The following is a 27,674-nucleotide window of genomic DNA, read 5'->3' as shown; positions in this document are numbered from 1 at the left end:
ATATGAAGAAAAAAATATGAGAGAAGCAAGATTTTTTTCTGTCAATGGCATTTTTAATATTTTGCAATAACTGTTATTTTGAAAATATAAGTGCTTTACTTGTTATTAACTAATTAGTTTTTATCTGTTTTCTCAGAATTTACCGATCATTGTTGTTTTCTGTCATATGTATCATGCTGGTTCAGGCTGTTTTTGTGAGAGAGAGAAAATACCATTGTTAACTGTTTTTATTTAATTTTTTCTTTTATTTTTGTTATGAATTCACTGTTTTTTGTTTTCTCATTTAAGATAGATTTAATTGCTGTTTTTTGTTTTGAACCAAATCAAAATTGATAACATGTAAAAGGACCGCCTCTTAAAGGACGCAAGCTGTCAAATCATGTTAACCGATTGACTCAAATCCTCATATTTGATATACAACAATTATCCAAATTGTAAAAAGTCTAAAATAAACAATGTACAGGCCATTGGCTCGCTGATATGTAGCTTCGTTTCGTGTATATATTAGTCTTGGTGTCATTTAATTAACAATCACGTTGACCTCCGAAGACCTCCAATGGTCATATAAGCGATTTAAACGTAAATATAGATATAAATAGACAGCGAACTCGTGCAATTTGATTTTTTCCAGGTCTGTTTAATTTAATATTATAGATTAAAAATATATGTCAATCATCGTTTACCTGTATAAGAATATTTTTTGTGGGTCGACCTTAGTGATCAAAATGAGTTTCCTTTACTTTAAATAACCTAAAGCGCTCACTTTGTGCGTTATCCATATAAGTAAGGGTTTGAATTGAAGTTCACATAAATATGGATTCAAATTCCATGAGGGCGTTTTATTCACTTGCAAGTGAATAATTCATCCTCAATGTTTCAAAGCTTAATTTGACAAAATTGAAACATATTGGCTGATAAATGCAAATATTATTTCCCTATTTCACTTTCATTTATGATTAAACAAACAAAAATCATACTTTACATTTTTTTATTTATCTCGAAGCTACTATCTAATTTCGGTCATTTTGGCTCAAATGTAAATGATGATAAAAATTGGTTATAAGAGAAACCCGTTTACGGAAACGGAACAAATATTCGCGTCTGCGCCAAACTCCGTACAGTGATCGTTTCCGTTCCGGAACTTTTTTCCTTTACTCCATTAGTGTAGAGTAGTATTCGGGCCCGTATGCGGATCGGAACTGGAACTGCCGGGGAGTTTGCGTCTGCGCATCGTCCGATCGCCATTTTCACAGGATTGCAGACGAAATACTGTTTTCTTACAAAAAATGTAGCATTTTGATGCTGTAAGATTAATGTCTTCGGCTTTGGCTATGTTTAGAACCAAAACAACTCATGGGGATATTAAAAAATCAGCACAGAAAGTTTCTGACCACAAGAAAGACAGTATCACCAGGCTGAAACACCTTCGGCTTGTAATAGGTGCGGAAATAATACTATAAACCCTTGAATCCGTGATGGTTATCCGCCTTCTCCTTTTCAAAATTCTTTATCAAATATGATGGCAATGATCTTTATTTAATTGATTAAGGCATACTTGTTTTTAAAATTGTTGCACTGTAGTCTTCTAATGTTGGACATATTTGAGCTTGTGTATAATGACTTTAATGTGTATGCAATTTCCTCAGTCTGACTGTCATCAGCCTCATCAACCATGTTAGGCACACAAATGTATGTACACACTGAAATAGTTACCAATACCTTGTATGTCAATGCAAATATGCATAAATAAAGTGTAATCATTTTGTGTCCTATATCTTTAGAGCAGTTCGTTCTTGAGTGTCAATGCAGTGTTTTATCCCTAATACATTGTATAAAGGCTCTTCACAGTTAGTTTGGCCATATCGGAAAGGGGACAGATTTTTACTATAGAGGTAAAAATAGTGTGAAAAATACTGGAATACATCATATGAACAGAGCAGTTGCTTAGAAACATGCATACTATTTCCACCTCTTTCCAAAAAATCAGCCCCTATCCAATATGGCCAAACAAACCATGAAGAGCCCTATAAGAGGGTTGCAGCACCCTGTCAGTCAGCATCAGTCTGCACCCTTCTGCTGTCACACTTAAGAGAAAGTTTCTTTTCTCACTTATCATTGCACAATAACAACAACATACAGTACTCTTCAAAAATATCGATTCGATAACTTTTTTCTCCGATTTCCGTGTTTCTCGGAATCACACCGAGTACCGCGGATTTCACTCCTTAAATCCTCCAAAGATTCTCTCCCAACACCGCGTGGCTGTTAAATGGTTTATTGCCCATCGGATGTACTTCAAATTAACGACGCGTGACAACATAATTGGATTACCCAGATAATTTACCTTTGAACATTTAATCGATCTTGGTTGCACAGGTGTGCTTTAAAATCACGGTATTATAAATTGAACAAATGTTTTCCTTTCTTTGACAGATAAAGATGTGACAATATCATTTAGAATAAGATAATTATTATCTTTTATATTTGTGTCTTATGCCGTTATCTTTAAAATAGAACGTACATACGAAAAAGTATGAAGAAAATTGTTATTTTGTGTTTCTATTACAGTCCGGTCAGGTCATACATTGTGTTCTTTCAGCAAGGACGATTTTGCCACAATTAGTTTCTTTTATAACTTATTCAATAAGCAATATCAGCGCATTAATTGTTCATTATTAAAAAATCAACTGGCTAATAAAATCATGTTTTTTTTCGGTAACCCGATTCATCGGATCATCAAGTAAACTTAATTTATTGAGCAATGTAAAATATGATGTTTCACCACCTCGGTACATTTATACAGACTTGAATAATTCAAATTACGAACAGAAACTGTTAAATGACAACTCTGTTGACAAAGGAAATAATTTCAAGTGATATTGATAGTGCTCGTCATTTTCGCATTTTACGGAACGGTTTTCAAATTGACGAAAGTATTTATATCAATTTCGTCATTTGAATTTGGAAAGTGAAAAATATTTTCACATTAATTATATTATAAATGTACTATAATTCTACCGGTGTTTGACAAGTTTATGACGCTCAATCATTTTACGTTTACAAAAAGATGTTAAAAGTTGTGATGATAAGTAATCCGCTTATCGCTATCCGATAGGTCACTAATCCTTTAATTATTAATAAAATTTATCAAACCTCATAATTGCCCATCATAATATTCTATTCCAGTTAAATCAGTCATCATTTTATTTTCAAAATTTCCCAACCGCCTACAATTGGCATTTCTTTATCGTATTATCATGATTATTGTCATTTGAATACAATCAGTCACCCCGGACAATTTCCATCATAATTTCAATTAATACATCACCAACTGTAAATCTTTATTATTGACCATGGACATATAACTAATGTACTTTCTTTTTTGAAAGATAAAACATTAAAATTCCAATAGTTAAAAATGTGTTCACGTTTATTCGGATAAGAATTATATTTTCCCGATAAATCAATTGTTAAAGGACCTTCTGGAGCCTCAATACGATTGCACAAAAATGTCGTTCTGCAACTTTAGAAACCTTGAATGGACTTTCCCACGGTCGGCCAGAAAGGTCACCTGAGTTTACTAGTACGCGATATGTTTTCCCGCCCTTTGAAAAACTCGTGCTGTGGATAACATTGATGTTAACTATTTTTAGCATTTAACATTGTTAAGTAAGTCAAGTTCAAGTTCAACCCAAACTGTTGATAACTGAGATGTGTATCGTGGAATTGTCTTCGCACGGCAAATAATTGTTTTTAAAATCTTTTGTTGAAAGTACACAAATTTACATTCATTGTGCGAAAGTTAATATTAAACAAAGACGAAATAATGCAGCTGGTTCCTGTTGTAACGGAAATGTATTATTATTCTGCTGTACTGCCAACAAATCGTAAAACGAAAATGCCGTAATTGTTAAGCATAACGAATGGTGAATAATATTTTCCTTTTTACTTGAATATACAAAACTTTCAAACACGTAATTTTATTTAACTGCTCAGATTAATTTAGCGAAAGTTTCCGGTTATTTTTACACAAGTATGCTCATTTCGTAAATAAAATATTAATTTACTGGTGAAGACATCGAGGTCAAAATTAAGTAGTTTTCATTTTTTATAAAACTTAAATACAATTGAAAGAATTAACAACAACATTTTGCTTTTAAATCTTTTATTCATTCCAGCAATTAGATAATCGTAAAAAGAAAATGCCGTAGATTTACACAATTAATACGGGGCAATCATTTTGTCTAATGAATGGTGAATAAATTTTCCTTTTTACTTGCATATATAAAACTTTTAGACTTATAATTTTTAAATAAAGACTTTAACTTTGAAGTAGAATATTTTGTTAAGATATTTTTAGATGGGCTAACAAAAAATACGAAAATATTTTGACTTTACTTTTTATTACCACAAATGAAATTTAATTAGTATAAAAGACATTTAAAATTATACACCTGTTTGACACTTAAACTGGTACAGTAGACCGGAAATATAACTCTTTATTACTTCAACCTTTACCTGTCAGGTAATCCAATTACCCATTCAGTCTTGTGCCGGTATAGATCAAAGTAGGATAAGGGCAATTAATTCCTCGGTGTAGAGAGTGAGCTCGTTATCACAATAAACATTTACCTGATTTTGGGAGAGATTACTCCCAAATTCCTCCCAACATTTTGGGAGGAATATCGGAGTTTGTCGGAGTGGCTCCGACATTTTCCTCGGTGTAGGGTGTGGGAGAGTTGGTACTCTTGAACTGTACTGTATTGTGGCCTTCCCTGTCAATTTTTAAATACATTTTCAATAATTATTATCCTTTAGTTTTTTTATTAACTAATTAGCTTGGTTGGATGTGATAATTTGATTAATGGTTTGATTAACAATAAATTGTACAAATATAAAAAGCATAAACATTAAATGAGACTTGTAAAAACATGAGTATTAAAACTGTATTACATTGGTTGTTATGTAAAAGAATAAACACTAAGTACAAATGTACACATGTACATTTCAACCACTCAAAGCAGGGGATGATTATAACTAAATTGTACATGCATAATTGTACATTGTACATACTGAAAGAAGCTCTAGTTGAATGTACAAATGGAGATTAGTTTTAAAACATATACATATATGTATGTGCAACACTTATGTGTGCAATTTATGAAATTATCGTATACAGAATTGGTTGACAATACAGTCGCATTTCATATATTTGTGTTCAATATTGCATAAAACAATAACAACAAACAACATTTTTTTCATGATATACATGTATAATACACAAAAATGTGATAAAACAAAATATACTGATATAAAAAAAAATCCCTGTCTAGTCTAGATCTACTATGAGATTCTGGGTAGGGGGTAGGAGTGGATAACAAAATCAACGTTGATACATTGTCTGTGGAGAAGTTTTCAACAACATCACAATGTGCGTTGAGAAATTATCAAGCTTGCTTCGCCAAGCTTCAACTGTCTTAAGGAGGGTGAAGAACCAGTAATAGAATTATAAACAGATAATCAGGTTTTCTTCCTGTAGATATCATAAAATAACAGCCAATCTACACAGTGTGAAAAATCGAAACGTATTGCAGTGTCCTTTTCCTGATTGGGTTGTAAAACCCTTGCTGCTGTGAAGAGTCTGTTTGACTTTATGGAATTATAGAAGAATACAGTAACACTTGGTTATAATGGGGTAATCCATTATGATGCCTCCTGTAGATCAATCCCTTTTTACATCTATGAGGGGTCAATACTGAATAGACAAACTTTCTGAATTGAATACATCAGGCTTATACATTGTATCTTATGTTTCTCTAAAAGAGACCCAATATGTTCATCAAATGATATATATTTATTTTATTTTGCAGATAATTATGAAGTTATTGAGGCTAAAGCATTCTTTGAGAGCAATTACTCCCACATATATTACATATTCAATGACAATTTTGCTACAGTAGAAGCTGATTTAAAGCAGAGAGGTATGATAACCATATATATATATGATTAAGTTAGAGTAGCAGTCCTCACGACAAACTTTCTGAAAATCTGTTGTATATGAATTGTAATTTATAAGGTCTCTTTCAAAAAAAAGAATGACTGGCCTGGGCCTTAAGATCCTACAACAATCTTGAAAAAAACCATCATTAAAATAATATTTCTTAAAAGGAGCCACAGAAGTATTATATTTTTAGAAATGCAGTCTTCACGCTGAAAGGCAGCCCAGGCTTGTAAAATTGTTCTTGTTCCTGTAAAAATCATATCTACTGGCCAACAGAATCTAACTAAAAAAAAATAATTGAGCTACGGTCAAGTAGATTTAACAGTTTATTGTAAAGACTGGAAATGCATGTGAAAACGATCATACACAGCATGGAAATATAGACAAGTAATTTTCAAATTTAAGTTACATAAATGGCATTTGATACAGTGTTATATACATATTCATGTATGGTAGTTTTATAGTTTTCATAAAATAAAATAAACAGTAAATACAAAACACAAATGAGAAAATTTAATCTTTTTAGAAATATAGCCAATGTAGATATATGGAGATACAATTAACTCTACTAACTGTAAAATAGGAATAATAGTAATGATATTTGTTACAAGAGTGGAAACTAAACTTATACAAACACTCTTATCTCCTTTCAGCCAACAAAGCACACAGAGAAGAATTGGAAGGAATTCTCAATATATTTGAGGTATTGTTTAAATCCAAAGGTCATAGAAAATAGTAATACACACACATAGTACATCTCTCATACACAGATGAGACCAAGATGTGGATTTATATTTCATTTAGTAGATATTAGAAAAAACTCTGTTGCAGAGAAATTTATGCTAACTAATTTTTAAACTTTAATCTGAATAGATCATACTTTGTATTTATAAAAAGGAAGATGTGGTATGATTGCCAATGAGACAACTATCCACAAAAAAACAAAATGACACAATCATTAACAATTATAGGTCACCGACGGACTTCAACAATGAGTGAAGCCCATACCGCATATAGTCAGCTATAAAAGGCCCTGATAAGACAATGTAAAACAATTCAAACGAGAAAACTAACGACCTTGTTTGTTCTCTTATTGTATTTGAAACTTTTTTGTTGTAGAGGAGAAAAAAATAAGTTCTCATTCCTTTTCTTTAATCAGGGCTCTAACTAAGAACTTTGAAGGAGAGTTTAGAGGCTTGTATTTTTTGGCCATGTCAAACAGTGGGAAGATGGAATTTTATTGCTATATAATTTATTAATTCAGTTCCCATGACAAAAAAGGGCATGGGATTACACAAAATTAAAATTATTTCAAAACTTAATGATAACAAATGTATTCATCTGACATGTTTGAGACACCATTTTACGATCTTGATGCATTTTCAAAATTTTAGAAAATGAGTCCAAAAACATTTTCATAAGTCTAGGACTCATAGACTTATCTTATTGAAACCCTGTTTAATAAATTGACCGTTAAAAGAACCTTAGTAAACAATTGTCCTTTATTACAATCCTGAGGAGAGTAAAATATTAAAAACGGCAAAATAAGTAAACATGTAGTTTAGGTAATTTAACAGAGTATTCATACACCCTAATTAAATGCAAAACCAGTGAGAAAATTAAGAAATCAAACAAATATATGTGAGCACGCTTCTTGTTCAATGCCAGCTCAAGTTTCAAATAAATGGTGAATATTGGTATTTGTAAATATAAATGAGAAACTGTTTTATACTATTAAATACAATTTTTAAAACATATAATTTTTTTTTAGATATCTTTGAATTTCACTGTAATATAAATACATATAAAAATATCTTATAGATGTACAATTTTAATTTTTCAGAAAATATTGTTGTTGTTACCAGAGTTAGTTCAAAGAAGATGGATGTTTCACAGTATTGGTAAGTTCATCAACATGGGAAGTCATCTGTACAATTTTTGTCATTTTTTCAATGGATCTATTCAAATAAATATGTAGATCACTTTTGTAAACAATAATTTTGATTTAATGCAATGAGAAATACATTTATTTATGATAAACAATACTGCCAAGTAAGTGATGAATAAATTCAGTTTTTATTTTTGTAGGTCGAATAATGAAGAAACTGCTTCATCCTGGAAATGGTATAAAGGTATATATGAGTTTCTTTGAAAAAATAATTACTTATTTATAGTTTGATTTAATATTTGCCAGGAGCTATTTCTTGCATTGTTTAGATTGATTAAAAAAAAGATGTAATAGACTGCGTCCCTTCCGTTTCCCATGTTGAGTGAGTGTTTTGAAAAATGTGATGCTATATTGCACAAGTAATTCAGCAAATTTAGTTGTGATTAAGTACAGACAGAACAAACATTATTTCTAGTTTATCCTGCACAATGATGTTCACTAAGACTCTTGATGACATTAATAGTGCAGAGATACAGGCAATCTCTTGCTTTTGCACATCTCTAATAACACTTGATAGATAACAGTAAATCATAATTTTTACTTGGGCAAAGCAGAAAATATAAAACAGTTCTTGCCATAATTTAATTTATAATACCAATATTGTTTTGTATGTTCTCTGTTAAGTGTTACTTTTAAGATGTCTATGTTTTTGATTTTAGACAAGAAAAGAAGGAATGCGATTGTTCATTATTTGGTACCAGATATTACAGGAGAGTGCTTCAGAGGAATGTCATGACATTTTTCTACAACTGGTTCCTGGTTTGGGTGATGGTATAGATCAAACAGCTCTTCAAAGCAAATCAACTGCAGACAGTAAGAAAACTAAATTAAGACATGCCTTTTCCATTTATATTGTTACAGTTAAAAGATTTATTTTTCAGTGTAAAGAAATTTAGTTGTAATAAATTTAGCTAGACTTTGAAATATTGTTGGACCTGTTACATTTGAACTGATTTTTTAATGAAATTTGTTTTTATTATTAGGTTTTGGTGGGATGATATCTCCTGATGAAATAACACCAATTCTACCCAGCAGTGGAGAGAAACTTCCAGATAATGTTACAAAACATTTCTTTGACTGTCTCATTTATTACTTAGTGTCAGAGGTAGGCTAATATTATAGATCATTTAGATAAAGATTAGAAAATATTCTCAGTTTATACTTCTTGTCATTACTGTGAGCAGAAATTTGATTTTCATTAAAAGGTCATCTGATGCTTTTGAGTGGGTAGAATATGCTAATAAAGAAAAATCTTTACCTTAATAAATCTTAACTTTTTACATGTTCAGAAAAGGTAACTAGAAGCACATTGTATATGTTCCGGACCATATGAGTATTTGGACCATACGCGTATGGTCATGACCATATGGGTATATACTCGTATGGTCCGACCGTACGCGTATGGTCGGGGTAATTAACAGGTTTACTTCTAGTTGTCACGTCATTAAAAATACACTACCAAAGATAATTTTATTATAGATGTATTAACAAAATAATAATAACAAGATTAAGAAAATGAAATAAGCAGTTTCACTCAGTAAATTTCATCACTAGTCAAAACTACAGTAAAAACTTTTAATTTCATTTTTTCGATGTGTTAATTACGAGTGAATGGCAAAATGTCGACCTGGGAAGATGACTTCAAAAATATCTTAATGAACTGTTACACAAGAATTCAATTGTTTTACTATACACTGATGAAAAGTCGACAAGATAACGAGTCGAAAAATTTGTTTACTTTTGAAATTTTATATAATTAGCATTTTTTAGCAGTGCAATATTCAGAATTTTTATACTAATACGTGTTTTTGTTAAAAAATGAATGACGTAATCAGCAAGGACCCTAGTTTAATTTCTAAGTTGTCTGGTGATATGATGCACTTCAGTCTTGCTAGTTACGATATTGAAGATCTAGAGCTTTTTAAAAACATCTTAGACACATCGGAATGACACAAGAACTAAGAAAAGCTATGGTACTTTATGGAAGTAAATGTCACCCTACGCATACAAGCAAGAATAACATTAGGGATGAAAAGTATCTTTGGCATTATTATTTAATGCTATTAGAATTGTCAATAATACAATTGCATGTAGAAATCATTGTTTTTTAAAAAGTCTTCTAATGCATATTATTGAAAAACAAATACTTGTATGGTCTAAATACTCATATGGTCCGGCCCGTTAATAACCAAACGAGTATCATACTCATATGGTCCGACCATATGAGTATACGCATATGGTCATGACCATATGCGTATGGTCCAAATACTCATATGGTCCGGAACATTACACTACAAAGGAAAACATGCAAGTAATTATTTAATTATTATAGAATTACTCTTTTTGAAAAATGCCAGGAGTTTCTTAAATATTGGACATCATAACAGATCATCAGTAGAGGCAGAACTAGTATCAAATAAATATTATGCAACAAATTTAATCGAAAAATATTATGAATGCTTGATTTATAATATAATGTTACACTGTCTATTGTTGCAGGTGTCTAAAATTGTATGGCTGAATGACAGAATGAAAGAGACTGGATTTGTTTTTCTGTTTTATAAATTTAAGAGTTCTTACCTAAAATGGTTGTTACCAGATTTTGATAAAAATAGTAGTGTTTACAGACCAGAACTAGGTAAATATAATTGATAAAATTTATAATGAATAGGGAGTGGGATGAGGAACTGTGGTAGATAAAAAATATCTTATTGGTTTATTGCACTAATATAAGGAATATTGTCCAGAACAGCTTATCATATTACTTAAGGAATGGCTGTCAATGGAAAAATAATATAAAAAATGAAGTGTGTATATTGAAAGATTTGGGTTATTTCAAATAGACACAAAAAAATGTTACAGTAAATTCTTATAATTTAACTCTAAATTCCCTTTTTAAAAAAGAAGTAAATCATGAAAAAGGGTTATGTGAAAAAATTATATCTAAATTTTCAACCAATCAGACAACCTCATACATCCAAAATTAAATTTAAAGAACTTGTTTAAAAGTTATATTCTTGAAATGTTTAAATGCACATATATTGTTGGGTTGATGTTTAGACGAGTTGTATATAGATAATGTACACAGCCATGTATCACCATTACTGATGGTGATCCGATGGATAAATCTGTTGTAGAGTTGTCACTGGCTCAGACGTACTTATAGATTATTTATGTTTTTTTAAACGAGATGCATTTTCTCATTCTCATCTCATCGAAGGGCGGAGCCCTGAGATGAGATGAGAATGAGAAAATGCATCGAGTTTAAAAAAAAACATAAATAATCTATTTATCGCTATTATTTGTATTTTCGAATATCATTTAATTTAAATTTCAGTAAAAAAAAAGTATCTTATACGATGATAATGCAATTTCTTTTGTTGTACTATTTTTTTTTGGCGTAGGCTTATTTGATATATATATGTAGTCGCTCAGGTAGTTCATTCATTTGAAAAAAGATGTCTCATCTGACCATCCGGCGTGTTCAAATATGGCGAAAACCATTTTCACTGTTGATAAGCTGTAATTTGGTGTTTCTACGTATCAAAATGAAGTAAACGGTTGAATATATTATGTATTTTCAAAGCAGACGAAGAAATATACATGCATGAAGAAATGTACATGCAGACAGACCTACGATGATTTGAAGTAGACTTGTAAAAAAAGGATTTTTTTTATTTGTAAATAACATGATTTGATTACTTTTATTAACTTCCAATAAATTATTTAACGGCGAAATTCACAGTAAAATATTAAAACGAGAAATCATCTGTTATTGTTGACATTTCAACGAAGTCATCCGATAACAGTTTTTATACGACCGCAAATTTTGAAAAAATTTTCGTCGTATATTGCTATCACGTTGGCGTCGTCGTCGTCGTCGTCGTCGTCGTCGTCGTCGTCGTCCGAATACTTTTAGTTTTCGCACTCTAACTTTAGTAAAAGTGAATAGAAATCTATGAAATTTTAACACAAGGTTTATGACCATAAAAGGAAGGCTGGTATTGATTTTGGGAGTTTTGGTCCCAACATTTTAGGAATTAGGGGCCAAAAAGGGCCCAAATAAGCATTTTCTTGGTTTTCGCACTATAACTTTAGTTAAAGTGAATAGAAATCAATGAAATTTAAACACAAGGTTTATGACCACAAAAGGAAGGTTGGTATTGATTTTGGGAGTTTCGGTCCCAACAGTTTAGGAATTAGGGGCCAAAAAGGGACCCAAATAAGCATTTTTCTTGGTTTTCGCACCATAGCGTTAGTATAAGTAAATAGAAATCTATGAAATTTAAACATAAGGTTTATGACTATAAAAGGAAGGTTGGTATTGATTTTGGGAGTTTTGGTCCCAACAGTTAAGGAAAAAGGGGCCCAAAGGGTCCAAAATTAAACTTTGTTTGATTTCATCAAAATTGAATAATTGGGGTTCTTTAATATGCCGAATCTAACTGTGTATGTAGATTCTTAATTTTTGGTCCCGTTTTCAAATTGGTCTACATTAAGGTCCAAAGGGTCCAAAATTAAACTTAGTTTGATTTTAACAAAAATTGAAACCTTGGGGTTCTTTGATATGCTGAATCTAAAAATGTACTTAGATTTTTGATTATTGGCCCAGTTTTCAAGTTGGCCCAAATCGAGGTCCAAAATTAAACATTGTTTGATTTCATCAAAAATTGAATAATTGGGGTTCTTTGATATGCCAAATCTAACTGTGTATGTAGATTCTTAATTTTTGGCCCAGTTTTAAAATTGGTCTAAATTAAAGTGCAAAGGGTCCAAAATTAAACTAAGTTTGATTTTAACAAAAATTAAATTCTTGGGCCTCTTTGATATGCTGAATCTAAACATGTACTTAGATTTTTGATTATGGGCCCAGTTTTCAAGTTGGTCCAAATCAGGATCTAAAATTATTATATTAAGTATTGTGCAATAGCAAGTCATTTCAATTGCACAGTATTGTGCAATGGCAAGAAATATCTAATTTCACAATATTGTGAAATAGCAAATTTTTTTTTAATTAAGAGTTATCTTTCTTTGTCCAGTATAGTAAGAAAGAAATATCTGCAAGATTTTTTTTTAATTGGAGTTATCTTTCTTTGTCCAGAATCAACTTAAATCTTTGTTATATACAATATACAATGTATATTCACTTTTTACTACCAACTGGTAAATTTAAATAATCTTTACCATTCAGTGATAACAAGCAGTTTTTTTTACATCTTAATATTTTATGATGTATTTAAATGAGTAGTAATTGTTGCAAACTCCATTAGAATATTTTAATTGAAATTAGTTTTGGAATAAGGGAAAGGGGGATGTGAATAAAAAATTGGGTTCAATTTTTCTCATTTGAAATTTCATAAATAAAAAGAAAATTTCTTCAAACATTTTTTTGAGAGGATTAATATTCAACAGCATAGTGAATTGCTCTAAGAGAAAACAAAAATTTTAAGTTCATTTGAATACATTCATTCTGTGTCAGAAACCTATGCTGTGTCAACTATTTAATCACAATCCAAATTTAGAGTGGAATCCAGCTTGAATGTTGTGTCCATACTTGCCCCAACCGTTCAGGGTTCAACTTCTGCGGTCGTATAAAGCTACGCCCTGCGGAGCATCTGGTTTGTATAGTTCTGGCTAATCTTTTCTGATTGGCCGACACTCTAGCGCATGAATTATATTAATACGCTGTTGCTAAGGACCTTAGAAACTAGCGATAATTTTCATTCTCACTCTACACGAGTGATATGAAAATTATCACAAAAAAAAAATCAAAGGAAAAATACAGATAATAGCGATAATTATAAATATAATTATTTTCTGTGATTGTATCTTACATTAATTTGTAGGATCCTTTACTATATATCTGTAAAAATAACATCCTCATGCCTTATATATCATGTACTGTAGTACGCCACTAGATTAAAACTGACGTGGAAAGGTAAAACATGGCCAGCGAAAGCTTCATTTTGAAGCCAAGGTGGTTGTGTAGTCTAGCGGGACAGCTACAGTGCAGGCGATTTGGTGTCACGATATTGCAGTAGCATGGGTTTGAATCCCGGCGAGGGAAGAACATAAATTGCGAAAGCAAATTTATAGGTCTAACATTGTTGGGTTGATGTTTAGACGACTTGTATATATATATATATATATATATATAAGTACGTCTGAGTCAGTGACAACCCTACAACAGATGTTTCCATCGGATCGCCATCAATGATGGTGATACATGGCTGTGTACATAATGTATATACAACTCGTCTAAACATCAACCCAACAATGTTAGATCTGTGAATTTGCTTTCGCAAATTTTTGGTTCTTCCCTCGCCGGGATTCGAACCCATGCTACTGTGATATCGTGACACCAAATCGCCTGCACTGCAGCCGTCCTGCTAGACCACACGACCACCTGAGCCCAGGTGGTCGTGTGGTCTAGTGGGACGGCTGCAGTGCAGGCGATTTGGTGTCACGATATCACAGTAGCATGGGTTCGAATCCCGGCGAGGGAAGAACCAAAAATTTGCGAAAGCAAATTCACAGATCTAACATTGTTGGGTTGATGTTTAGACGAGTTGTATATATATATATATATATATATGATTTTTTTATGTATTAATCTGCTGCATTTGATTTCATTGAATGTCTTGTAACTTTAAAAGATTGTAGAGTTATCATGTATATAAAGCATTGTCTTAATTTCTTTGTATCTTATATATGAATTATAGATTTACCCAGCGTCAGAAAGATGGAAGACATGAAGAGTAAGGACTTACCCAATAATGTGGCAGAATGTAGATACTCTTATATTAAATGGTTGGCACATTTCATGATAAACAGAAAACAAGAAGATGAAACAAGGTATTACATACTTACAGCTGTCATATCAGAAATAACGTCTTCAGAATTTGAATACAGAAAATACTATTTCTTGCTATTTGTTAAAGAGAACTTTTTAGACAAAAAATTAAATATAGATTTTTATGTTGCCTACCTATCCACCTAAAAAGTCACCTACCTGAAAAAAATTAAAACTAATAGGTTCAAATTATTTTTAAAGATTTTTTCCTTCTATCACATTGTTTCTGAACAGTAAACCTCTGAACTAAAATGAGAAAAAAAACAGCAACAATTTTTTGGCTATTTAATACTTTCAGGGAACCTGAACAGGAAACCACAGATTCAACAGATGTTGATCCATCAAAAGAACAAGTTGAGTTTAGGAATAATACAGCAGAGAGAATGCCAGGCAGCAATACAAGTACCCTGTCTACAACCTCTCATGGCTCGGAACATGATTCTACCAACTCAAGTCTTTGTTATGAAGAATTTGAAAATGAAAATGATATTGTTAGAAGTGTCTTATTTTCAACCCGAGAAAATGTTAATGTTATACATGAATCTTTCAGACAAGCAAGTATTTCCAATATTATATCATATTTTTTTTCAGAGATAAAGTTATTGTGTGAAATTGTTATATAAGTGACTCATGTTTTTTCATCCGAATAGATGTTCTTTATTTATCAACCTTATGAATACTTTTGACAATTTTGTATTGCGACATTGTTTTTGTCAAATTTTGATAAAGTTGATTGATGACATTATTGTAAAGTAGTAATCATATCTGGTCATTTGCTTGTCTCTTTACCAAAAAATCTGAGTTTTGCTTCTTGCTAGCTCTTATTAATAACTGGGTTTTCAAACAGTAGAGGGTGTATTGATTTGGAATGGTATGGTGGGCGGGCAGGTCCAGTCGTTTCTTGGCAATCACTAATAAACTATACAATCAAAGCTTTTCACATTTTTTAAAATATGTTGGCACTGATTGAGGTCAATTCTGAATATAAGTATTTTCACTTTTGTTGTTCAGGAGTTTATGGTCATTGATTGATTTGGGAAAATATAAAGGTCCAGATCTGAGGGAACTTGTTGCTTTTCTATTTCTTGATAAACAAAAACCTTACAATATAAATTTGAGAGAAAAAAATATCAATGTCAATATAATATCTTACTTTTTTCAGGCATTGTTGTTTACATTCAAACAGGCAAAAGCTATAAAAACTGTAATTGGTGTGTACAAAGATTGGTTCCAGGTAGGCTTATTATTTTAATAATGCTTGGTTGATTAGCCTGATTTAAGAAATATATTTTCTTGATCTAAGATACAGACAGAACAATTATGACTTAAAATATTTACATCATAAAGTTTAAACAAAGAAATATATCAAGATATACAAGTGCTAGTTTACATTTTGGAAAAAAACAATATTTAAATTTAAAGTTTTCTTCTAACTAACCTTTTATACTATAGAAAGTTTCTCTTTGAAAATCTATTATTCAACTATTTCTTATTTTTTCCGATTTTTGGGTGGTTTCCCTTATTTAAATATGTACTCTCTGTTACAAATGGGAGATAAGCTGATTTGATATTAATAACACTGGCAATATATGGATAAATAATCATGTCCCTTTCACTATATTTAAATTGCATGTTCAAATGACTTATTGTGGCTGATATACAGAAATAGATCTGAATTTACATTTCATGTATGTATGCATGATAACTTTGATATAGACATCTGCATGTTATATACTAACAAATTTGTCTGTTAAACAGCATGCTGATTGTAAACCAATTTTTATGCAAGAGCCTTGTGATATGGAGCATGGAAGTCATAATAGAGAAACACCAGAAATACCTTCAACTTTATCTGATATCTTAGAGGAGGATGCTTCATCAGATGTAGGTATTCAATGATATAAATGTAGGAATAAACAGCAGCTTAAATCTTTGCAAAGCAGAGCTATAGAGCTTGCTTGCTTTATTTTCAAACCAGATTTTCGAAAGAAAAAATTATTTGTGGATCTGCAGGTTTCTGCAGAATAATGTTTGTTCAATAACATGATAACACTTTGACAAAATATTTTAATTATGCCCCACCTACGATAGAAGAGGGGCATTATGTTTTCTGGTCTGTGCCTCCCTTCGTTCGTCCGTCTGTGCGTCCATCTGTGCGTCCGTTCGCTTCAGGTTAAAGTTTTTGGTCAAGGTAGCTTTTGATGAAGTTGAAGTCTAATCAACTTGAAACTTAGTACACATGTTCCCCATGATATGATATTTCTAATTTTAATTCCAAATTGAAGTTTTGACCCCAATTTCACAGTCCACTGAACATAGAAAGTGCAAGTGGGGCATCCGTGTACTATGGACACATTCTTGTTTGTGATGATATCAAGTGGTTAATAGCAATTAAAGATTATGTTATCTTCCTATTTTGAAATGTGCGTGTTTGCAAACTCCTTGTTAGGTTACAAAACAGCATGGAAAGGAAAACAATGTTAGACTTTTAAGGATAAAACTATCAAAATCATAATAACAAAATAAGTAATAACATCAATGTTTGGGGTCAAGTTAAAGGTTAGAGCTTGATAGCATGATACATTGTCTTTTTTGGGAAATACAGAAACACTAGGTTTCTTTCCTAGTTTGATAAAAAAAAATTGAGATGATAATTTATTGCACAAAAATGAAAACAGTCATAAAAACTTGCATGAAATGCATAGAAAATTATTGGAAAATATGATTGGAAGCATAAATGTTAAATAAAAACACATTATGTTCTAATTCGCCAAACTTAACCGAACATAAATTATTTAGTCAATAAAACTGAACACATGTATACTATAGGAATTAGCTCTCCTTGTGAGTAGAACACTTTAATACTTTACTCTTTTTTCAAACATCAAAACCATTTCATATATTCATAATTCAATATTCTCTCAAATGTTCATCTACTAACAACTAATCTCAGAAAATCACACAAATTTTATCAATACAAAGTTTGTATCAGAACTCCATCCAACAAAATATCAAAATCTACGACAATCTACAAAACAATAAATGTACATTATTATTACATATTATCATGTCATATAATAAAACTGTCTAACTAAAACATATCAAGTTAGTGGAGTGGGTGGGTGGATATGTATAACTAAAAGAAAGGTATGCTACTCATAAATGCAGAACGTTGAATAACTGGTTATAAAAATATCTATAAATTATAATAAGATTCTGTGCAAGAATCACAATCCTACCCTTATGTATATGGGTAGGATACTTGCATTGTGACATACAATAGCCAATCAAATCATACAATAACAAATCAGGTATGCAACCATGTGCTCATCAACACATGTTGAACATAAACAAACAGACATATTCTTCTGAAGTTCTGATACTATTAAAAATATAACTCTGTAATTGGTTGATATGTTTATAATTGCATAGACATTAGACATTAGACATTATTTTATTTTTCCAATCATGGGCCCTTGTCAGGCAAGATACAAAAACATCATAATACAATGATTATATAAACATTAGTGAAATACACAATAAGTAATACACAAATAATAAATTGATAATATGAGCAATGTAGGATATAATTATAGTTAGAGACATTGAGTGCAATGAGGCCGATTTAATATTAAAAGGATATGATATTAAGTTTATTTTAAAATACGTAAAAACTAAAATATAGCAAAAATAGAACCGGGAATATAGTATCTCAATCTGCAGTAGTTCTCCTCATGACCAGTGCACAGTAGTGAGGGACTTCATCACAACAATGCAAAGGTCATCAAGGGGGGATCCTTCAGAACTAGCTACAGATACATGAGATTACTCCAATAGTGATTCTCCTCATGACTAATGCACAATAGCAAGGGTTAACATTGCTACTGGACAATATTCATCAAGGGACGGTGCTCTAGAACTCACTATGGAGAAAATATAAAGTTCAAATTACAAGTAGTAGAGGGAAATAAATCCCATTAAAACTTTTCATATTTCTTAATGAACATGCATAATTCTGATAATAAATTCTCATCTTCATTATTCATTAACCATATCAGTTTTTGTTTAGGGTCAAGATATTGAAAATTCTTGCAGCAATTATTTATCATTGTTATCATGTCTTTCCTTTGATCTGATAAACTATCACAGTTAAAAAGAAAATGTGTTTCATCTTCGACCTCATTACTACAACATCTCTTACATATTCTATTGTGTCGGGGAGTATTACTATATCTACCTCTCTCTATAAGTAAATGGTGAGCAGATATGCGAAATCTTGTTAGACTCCGTCTATCTTCAAATTTTTTAACAATATCAAGATATTTTTCACAACCAAAATTTGCTTTAAACGTAACATATGTGCAAAGTTTTCCTTCTGAGTGAGTTTTGAGATTCTTTTCCCAATCTTTTAACATGGCAATTCTTAGTTTTCTGTTGTCGATTGGTTTAGCCATGTCTGAGGATATTTGATAATTATTAATCAGTGAAAGAAGTTTTTCAGATGACATATACCATGATGGTTTCTTTGACTCATACAATTTCTTTGATTCTATAAATGCATTATATAACAATGGAAAGTTAGTGTCTGACTTTTCTAATCTGTAATAGTATTTAGTCATTGCTTTAATCATGTTAAAATATATTGGTAGTCTTCCCAACTCAGTTAATACTGCAAAATTGGTGCTTTTTTTTGGAGCTCCAAGAATAAATTTACAGAATTTAGTATGAAGTTTTTCAGCAGGTAATTTAGAATAAATATGGTCAAATGAAAAAATTCCATTTCTATATTTAGACGACATAGGATTAAAGGCACCCCATATCTCACAGCTGTATAGCAAGATGGGTTTGATGGTATGATCAAAAAACATGCATGCTTGTTTTGACTGAAGGATGCAAGGATAAAAAATCTTTAGATAACTTAAAATAGGCTTTTAGAGCCTTTTTATACAATTCATCCTGGGCTACTGTAAAGGAGCCAGATGCACAAAAATGTATACCCAAATATTTATATGTTTTAACACACTCTAGTTTTACACCATTTAGCATAAAATCATATTTGTTAATCAATCTACCTGCCTTGTTGAATATAAGAACCTTTGTTTTGTTTGTATTCACACTTAAGCACCAATCATTGCAGTAATTTTGCAAAATGTCCAATTTTTTTTGCAAACCATTCGGAGATGTTGACAATAAAACAATATCGTCAGCATACATAAGGCAGTGTAAATCTTGATCATTTATGGAAACTGGGTCTTCAGAGTGTTTTAAATAGTTTGTCAAATTATTAATAAAGATCTTGAAGAGGTTTGGACTCAGATTGTCTCCTTGTTTCACCCCCAGGTGCATTGAAAAGGAATTTGTTATTGAAAATTCTTGCAGCAATTATTTATCATTGTTATCATGTCTTTCCTTTGATCTGATAAACTATCACAGTTAAAAAGAAAATGTGTTTCATCTTCGACCTCATTACTACAACATCTCTTACATATTCTATTGTGTCGGGGAGTATTACTATATCTACCTCTCTCTATAAGTAAATGGTGAGCAGATATGCGAAATCTTGTTAGACTCCGTCTATCTTCAAATTTTTTAACAATATCAAGATATTTTTCACAACCAAAATTTGCTTTAAACGTAACATATGTGCAAAGTTTTCCTTCTGAGTGAGTTTTGAGATTCTTTTCCCAATCTTTTAACATGGCAATTCTTAGTTTTCTGTTGTCGATTGGTTTAGCCATGTCTGAGGATATTTGATAATTATTAATCAGTGAAAGAAGTTTTTCAGATGACATATACCATGATGGTTTCTTTGACTCATACAATTTCTTTGATTCTATAAATGCATTATATAACAATGGAAAGTTAGTGTCTGACTTTTCTAATCTGTAATAGTATTTAGTCATTGCTTTAATCATGTTAAAATATATTGGTAGTCTTCCCAACTCAGTTAATACTGCAAAATTGGTGCTTTTTTTTGGAGCTCCAAGAATAAATTTACAGAATTTAGTATGAAGTTTTTCAGCAGGTAATTTAGAATAAATATGGTCAAATGAAAAAATTCCATTTCTATATTTAGACGACATAGGATTAAAGGCACCCCATATCTCACAGCTGTATAGCAAGATGGGTTTGATGGTATGATCAAAAAACATGCATGCTTGTTTTGACTGAAGGATGCAAGGATAAAAAATCTTTAGATAACTTAAAATAGGCTTTTAGAGCCTTTTTATACAATTCATCCTGGGCTACTGTAAAGGAGCCAGATGCACAAAAATGTATACCCAAATATTTATATGTTTTAACACACTCTAGTTTTACACCATTTAGCATAAAATCATATTTGTTAATCAATCTACCTGCCTTGTTGAATATAAGAACCTTTGTTTTGTTTGTATTCACACTTAAGCACCAATCATTGCAGTAATTTTGCAAAATGTCCAATTTTTTTTGCAAACCATTCGGAGATGTTGACAATAAAACAATATCGTCAGCATACATAAGGCAGTGTAAATCTTGATCATTTATGGAAACTGGGTCTTCAGAGTGTTTTAATTAGTTTGTCAAATTATTAATAAAGATCTTGAAGAGGTTTGGACTCAGATTGTCTCCTTGTTTCACCCCCAGGTGCATTGAAAAGGAATTTGTTAAGTTTTCATTTACCTTTACACATGATTTACTTACTTCATACATGCTTTTGATGATGTTGTAAAAAGAAGATCTCACCCCAATATCTAGTAGTTTCAATTATATATTTATCATGATCCACATCTATCACAACTACTTTTCAAGCTAGTGCAAGGGGACCTTAAATTTGTTTTAATTTGTCATACTTCCAATTACTATCAGAGTAAAAAGTGTCTAAAATTGAAACACCGCACCACATGTTAAATGTGAAATAATATAATTTACTCAGATAATACAGTATGTGGCAATAATCTCTAGTAAGGTTTGGGTTATTCTTTAAAAGTTCACTCACAGTATATATTTTTTTCTCCTGCTGTACTTTCTTTAACCAATAATTAAATAGTTTTTAGGCTTGAGCTAGATGAAGTGCATTGTTCAGATTTTAATAAATGAAGTTGCATGATTTGTCTCTAAATACTACATAACTTACAGAGGATGCATGGTCAATATACCACACTAATGGCATCTTGGGTCTGTTTTCTCTTTATTTTTTTAAATGTGAAATTATCATATAGAGTATCACTCATTTCTACATAAGGACTATATTTTAATATAAATGTTATGTTAGCGTCTTCAAGTGTTAAAATTGCTTTTCCCCTGTAATATAGATAATACCTTTAATGGTTTTAATTTAACATGTACTTCCAACAAGCTGCAGAAAAAACAAAAAAAAAAGTCCATAAATTTCTTCCAACTAATGTATATCATTCTAATAATTAATAATAGGAATCAACGTTAATGAATTCTGGAAGAATCATGCCATCATCTTCAGAGAGATTAGACAAAACTGGTGTGTGTATACGTAATCCCTCCTATCTTGGTGCAATAGATGATTTGGCAGAGGATCATTCTCACTGTGACATACAAGCTGGTGTACAGAAAGTATTACAGATCTTTATAACTAATGCTTCTAATGTCTTCCTTCTACAAACAGAAGATTCAGAAATGTTGGTAGAACAGGTAAAAACTCTTTGACATAGTTTGCTGTTAAATGACTAAATTCATACGTCCATTATTTTTATACCAATTCAATATATTTAAAAAGTGTTTGGAAAGTACAGGACAGATATCTGATCGTAACAGTTTAAGTTAAATGAGCATGCTCAAAGAATATTATGTTGTACAGCAGTATGGAGAAGCAAATATGAGAAAAAATGGTATAATCATTTAATATTTCAGATTTCAGACATAACATTTTTCATCAATTATTTTCCTACTTCAAAATATAAGCAAAATACATTTGAATTCTTGATGTTAATTACCTTACTGTATGGATTAGTTTTATACGGAAAAATTTTGAAATACATTAATAAATCCTTTTTTTTATCAACAGGTTGACCTCTGCAAAAAGGTGCTTAATATTTATAGATTTCTTGTGATGAACGTCAAGATGGAACAGAGAACTTGGTATATACTTATTCTATATGTTCATGAATGTAATATTAGTTGTTATAAATATGATAAAGGTTCGATTAGTTTTGTTTGGGACAGCATTCACTATCAATTGATTGAAGAATAGGGCAGTCTCCCATGCTATTTTAAATGTGGTACTCAATTACTCATTGAATGTAACAAAGAACTTCATAGTTGTTGTCAATTATTTTATGCAGTATAAGTGTATTTTTTTTACTTTTTAGGGAACAGATGTTGCAGGTTCTTTTGTCTATTACATCTGGGGTGCTTGATACCACAGTGCCTAAAGAAAAAGAAAAGTCACTAGGAGGAAAACTGGCGCAAGCAATATTTCAGGTGATGTTTAATACAGATTATTTTACATTTGTAATACCAAATCAATTTTTTTGTCCATGACTCCTATATCAACCCAGGCATGTCATGTATTTCTGACCTATTGTATAGCCTGTAATGTATGTAATTTAACACTTCATAGATAAAATTGTTTTGTAAATATGGTTGAGCTTTGAAATTTTGTGAATATGTTTACTTATGATTGAGGTCTATCTACCATAAAAGGTATTGTGAGTTATTGGGTCGGTTATTTTAATGCATTAATGTTTCATGCATCAATATCAATAAAGGTAACCTTATAATGATTGATTCATGCAAAATGTTTGTCGATGCAATAGTTTGCACATTTTATGTGATTTCTTAATTGGTGAAAAATAACCTCCACAAAATATTTTCAATATTTACAGTATATTATTAAACCTAAAAGATATCATGAATTAAAATTTGCATCACTGGTTGCACCTAAAGATATATATATACCTTTTATGTATTTGATTAAGATAGTAAATACCCTATTGTTGCATTAGTTATATTTATGAATGCCTAACACATTTTATATTAAAAAGATTCTTACACAACACATTGAACCTATTTAAAAGGCTGACCCAAATCATTCTTTTCAGGATTTAAATAACATATTGATATATTAAGTTGATGTAGTGTACTTCATATTTGTTTTACTACGGTGAAAGACTGTTGAGAAGGATATTGAGTTTTTCTTTTGAACAGTCAAAACACCAAGATAAATTTGATTTTGCCTCAGCATTATGACAAGATTAAGTTAATGCTGGCCGAGGGGTCAAACATTTTTGTTTATGCATGTATTAGATATTGAATGAACAAAAATATCAATTGTAAAAATAGTAATGATTTTATTTTTTTATTACAGACTTTAATAGTAACCTGGATAAAGGCAAACCTGAATGTTTTTATTAGTGTAGAACTGTGGGACAAGTTCTTAGCTGTCCTGTCGTCCCTAACTTCATGGCCTGAACTAATAACAGAATGGGCGGTATGAATATTATTATTTTTTGTCGTCCCTAACTTAATGGCCTGAACTAATAACAGAATGGGCAGTATGAATATTATTATTGTTTTACTACTGGTGGGGGTGACCAGTTAAATAAGCATTGTTCTTCAATATTGCCATGTAAAAGGCACAACATGGTACAGTGCCTTTTTATACTTTTGAGTGGCTAAGGTAATTATGGGTTACCCTTCTCAGTCCAACTGTATAATATCCATTCTTTTACTTATTTTTGCCTCAACTAAATGTTCTGAAACTTATACATAATACTTATTACCACCAAACACAGAACAAGTTTGAATTTTGGCAATTTCACTTTCACTGTTCTTGAGTTTATGCACTCTTACTTTACTTTGCCACAACCAAATGCTTTGAAACTTATATACAAAGTTTATTACTACCAAACACATGTCAAGTTGAAATTTGGGTGGTGACTTTTCTCCATTCTTGAGTTATGTCCCATTATCAATGGAAAAGTTGGTGAATTTGCTGTTTTCACACTTTTAACTTAACTTTGCCCCTAGCCCATTACCAAATGATATGAAACTTTTACGAACTTGGAAAGTTGGGGCATTCATATCCTCAGACACATTTTTTTTTTGTTTTCACTGCAATATTCATATACATACAGAGTCAATTTTACATACTATTTACATGCTACCTTTAGCAATAAAATTGACAAATAGCATCATATGCCAAATTACAATTAAAACCTCATCAAACAGCTGATATCCCTAAGGCAATTTATTGATATTTTTATTGGGTCACATGGAATAAGAAATTATATAATAACAAAATAATCACTTATTGCACTTTCAATATTTTATTTCCTAATTGTTGTTTCATTTATTGATAAAAGATGAAAAATTATGCTAATGCATGTATTTATTTTTTTCTTCAGAAAACTATGGAAACTCTGACTCGTATGTTGGCAAAACAGGTTTACAATTTAGATTTACTGGATTTGCCATTACAGAGATTAAGTGAACAAAAGGAAAAGAGAAGGCGTGGAAGAAGTCAAGGTAAACATCTCATATGAACAAAAATTGTTTACTCTTACATCAGATCAAATAAAACAGGACTAAGTATCTTACCTGACAATGTGCATTGATATATGTGAGTTAATAGAAGGATCAATACTTTTAGCAAGAATATGTATCTTGTATTTGAATTTTCATTCTATAATATATATCAATATAACCTTTTTATGCTAAAGTGATATTATTTTCTTCAAAATATTGTTTATTAAGCTGTTACAGCTTTTTATAGAAGCATGCAAAACAAAACTTTGATTGACTTGCCTGCTATGTTTGCTTGGATGTTTGGGATTTGATTGGACAATAAAAATTGACATACATTGTGGAAATTAACCTTGAAATAAAGTAATGTTTATTGTTCAATCAAATTTCAGTATAAAGCAAACCGACGGAAACAGACTATTGTCCATTTGACTTCTATATATTTGCAGAAAAAAATTCTTAAAAATTCATTTTTATGAATTAATATTTTTTCCTTGATGTATGTTAATATATGGTATATACGAACTCTGACTATTAATTTCATAATTTTTGGTCAATATTTAAAAAAGTTTCCCATTGGGTCTCTATGTTAATTTTATTTTTTGAAGTGTTGATTACCTGATGGAGTAAGTATAAGTAGTGTAACGGCCTTCTAAACAAAACAAAACAACATACATGTGCTTTTAATGTTTGTTTATTTGTACCATGTGACTTTGCATATTTAAATATTAAGATGACCTCTACTGACCATCAACTAAACTTAGATTTCATGTCATGTGATTGTAATAGTTGTTCTATCTATGATAAGAAACTGCAATTTCCATTTTCTTTTTAATAAAAACATTAGATTTTGTATAAACTAGTGAAATAGTACTTTATAGGGAAAGGATATGAAAATGAATATTGTTTTTTATGTTTTCCTTCATATGTTATGTTAGTGGACATTAAGTAATGACAGAATTTACCAACTATAAATTTTTATTTTTTATTTCCTAAATTGTTTGCTTCCAAGATGTGCATTTTGCACATTAATAAATAACTGAATGTTAATTCACTGAAATCTGTTTTTTAACTATTCAGAGCCTCTTTTTATTGTCATACAACTCACCATGCTAAAAGCATAAAAAGCTTGTGTATAGTAAGTTAACTTATATAATGATATAAAAAAAATCAATAATCAAAACCACAAAGTGATGATCATTTTCATTGGTGTCCTTTAATATTCAAATTGGTATAGTCACATGATACAAATAAACAAACATTAAAAGCACATGTATGTTGTTTTTGTTTTGTTTAGAAGGCCGTTACACTACTTATACTTACTCCATCAGGTAATCAACACTTCAAAAAATATTATTAACATAGAGACCTAATGGGAAACTTTTTTAATTATTGACCAAAAATTATGAAATTAATAGTCAGAGTTCGTATATACCATATAATAATATACATCAAGGAAAAAATTATTAATTCATAAAAATGAATTTTTAAGAATTTTTTTCTGCAAATATATAGAAGTCAAATGGACTTTTATACCAACCTGTTGTTTACAAACATCCAAAAAAATATAGCAAGCAACTTGATCAAAGGTTTGCTTTGCATGCTTTATAGAAAAGCTGTAGGGGACGATATGACTTACTGTCATGATTTTGACTTTAAGGGGGCTTGCGGGTCTAAATCAATTTTTTATTTAAAATAGGATTTCGCTACATTTTCCTAAAAATAAACTTTATCTTATACTTAATTGAAAAATAAAATTAAAAAATTGGGTCACCGTTCATTCACTCTCACAATCTGCCTTAGACAGAAGCATACAATTTTGTAAAGGTACCTTTTTCTGTTGAACTAATAAAAGAAATAGAGGTAATATCGAAATAAAAAAGAACTTAATTACACAAATGGCTCAAATTTTACAATAATTTAGTATAAACTCAGCTTATTTGAAAATTGTAGCAAAAATATAGGTTACCAATGAGTGACAAAAGTTTTTCAATTTTAACGCTAACAAATGGCATTTTTGCACCAAAGGGAGATCATTTGGAGCTTTTTCAATGATATTTACATTTTAAAAGTCATCTGGGGCCAACACAAATTGATTAGTTTGAATGATTTTTGTACCATATGATAAAGTAACAACTATTGAAGGTAATAAATAAAATTTGTAATAAAAAATAAATGTTTAATTTTTTTCTGAAATTTTTATACCCTCGAGCCTCCTTAACAGACTGGTGCCCAGTGAAGTTGAAAATGAGGAACCATCTTAACTTCTTTAGAGACTATTCTAGAATTTTTCTTATCTAATACTTCACAAAAATATCCACCAAGATATAAGCTATTAAAATGTCTTCCCTGGAAACTCATGTACTCATATATTGTTATGGAACAGCCCTAATGTA

General features: G+C 30.7%; 1 protein-coding gene across 8 annotated transcripts in view; it reads left to right on the top strand.

Annotated features, from left to right (window-relative positions):
- The first annotated feature begins 1,219 nt into the window (after positions 1 to 1,219).
- LOC134712146 (ral GTPase-activating protein subunit alpha-1-like) overlaps positions 1,220 to 27,674 on the top strand; it is a 93,681-nt gene continuing 67,226 nt past the window's right edge. For 6 of the 8 annotated variants that reach the window (XM_063573340.1, XM_063573336.1, XM_063573334.1 and 3 more), the window contains exons 1-17: positions 1,227 to 1,440; positions 5,871 to 5,981; positions 6,655 to 6,704; positions 7,845 to 7,902; positions 8,090 to 8,133; positions 8,609 to 8,762; positions 8,933 to 9,054; positions 10,449 to 10,587; positions 14,672 to 14,804; positions 15,101 to 15,356; positions 15,965 to 16,036; positions 16,561 to 16,686; positions 22,213 to 22,446; positions 22,820 to 22,893; positions 23,124 to 23,235; positions 24,122 to 24,244; positions 25,161 to 25,281. In XM_063573340.1, the coding sequence (XP_063429410.1) occupies positions 1,314 to 1,440; positions 5,871 to 5,981; positions 6,655 to 6,704; positions 7,845 to 7,902; positions 8,090 to 8,133; positions 8,609 to 8,762; positions 8,933 to 9,054; positions 10,449 to 10,587; positions 14,672 to 14,804; positions 15,101 to 15,356; positions 15,965 to 16,036; positions 16,561 to 16,686; positions 22,213 to 22,446; positions 22,820 to 22,893; positions 23,124 to 23,235; positions 24,122 to 24,244; positions 25,161 to 25,281 (2,056 nt within the window). In that variant the 5' untranslated portion in view covers positions 1,227 to 1,313. Of the gene's footprint in view, positions 1,441 to 5,870; positions 5,982 to 6,654; positions 6,705 to 7,844; positions 7,903 to 8,089; positions 8,134 to 8,608; positions 8,763 to 8,932; positions 9,055 to 10,448; positions 10,588 to 14,671; positions 14,805 to 15,100; positions 15,357 to 15,964; positions 16,037 to 16,560; positions 16,687 to 22,212; positions 22,447 to 22,819; positions 22,894 to 23,123; positions 23,236 to 24,121; positions 24,245 to 25,160; positions 25,282 to 27,674 lie in introns of all 8 variants that reach the window. The other 2 variants (XM_063573332.1, XM_063573339.1) reach the window with 2 other exon arrangements.

Source organism: Mytilus trossulus, chromosome 3 (genome assembly GCF_036588685.1).
Source record: "Mytilus trossulus isolate FHL-02 chromosome 3, PNRI_Mtr1.1.1.hap1, whole genome shotgun sequence".
Taxonomy (NCBI): domain Eukaryota; kingdom Metazoa; phylum Mollusca; class Bivalvia; order Mytilida; family Mytilidae; genus Mytilus; species Mytilus trossulus.
Note: the sequence above shows the minus strand (reverse complement) of the source record. Positions and strands in the feature narration are given on the sequence as shown.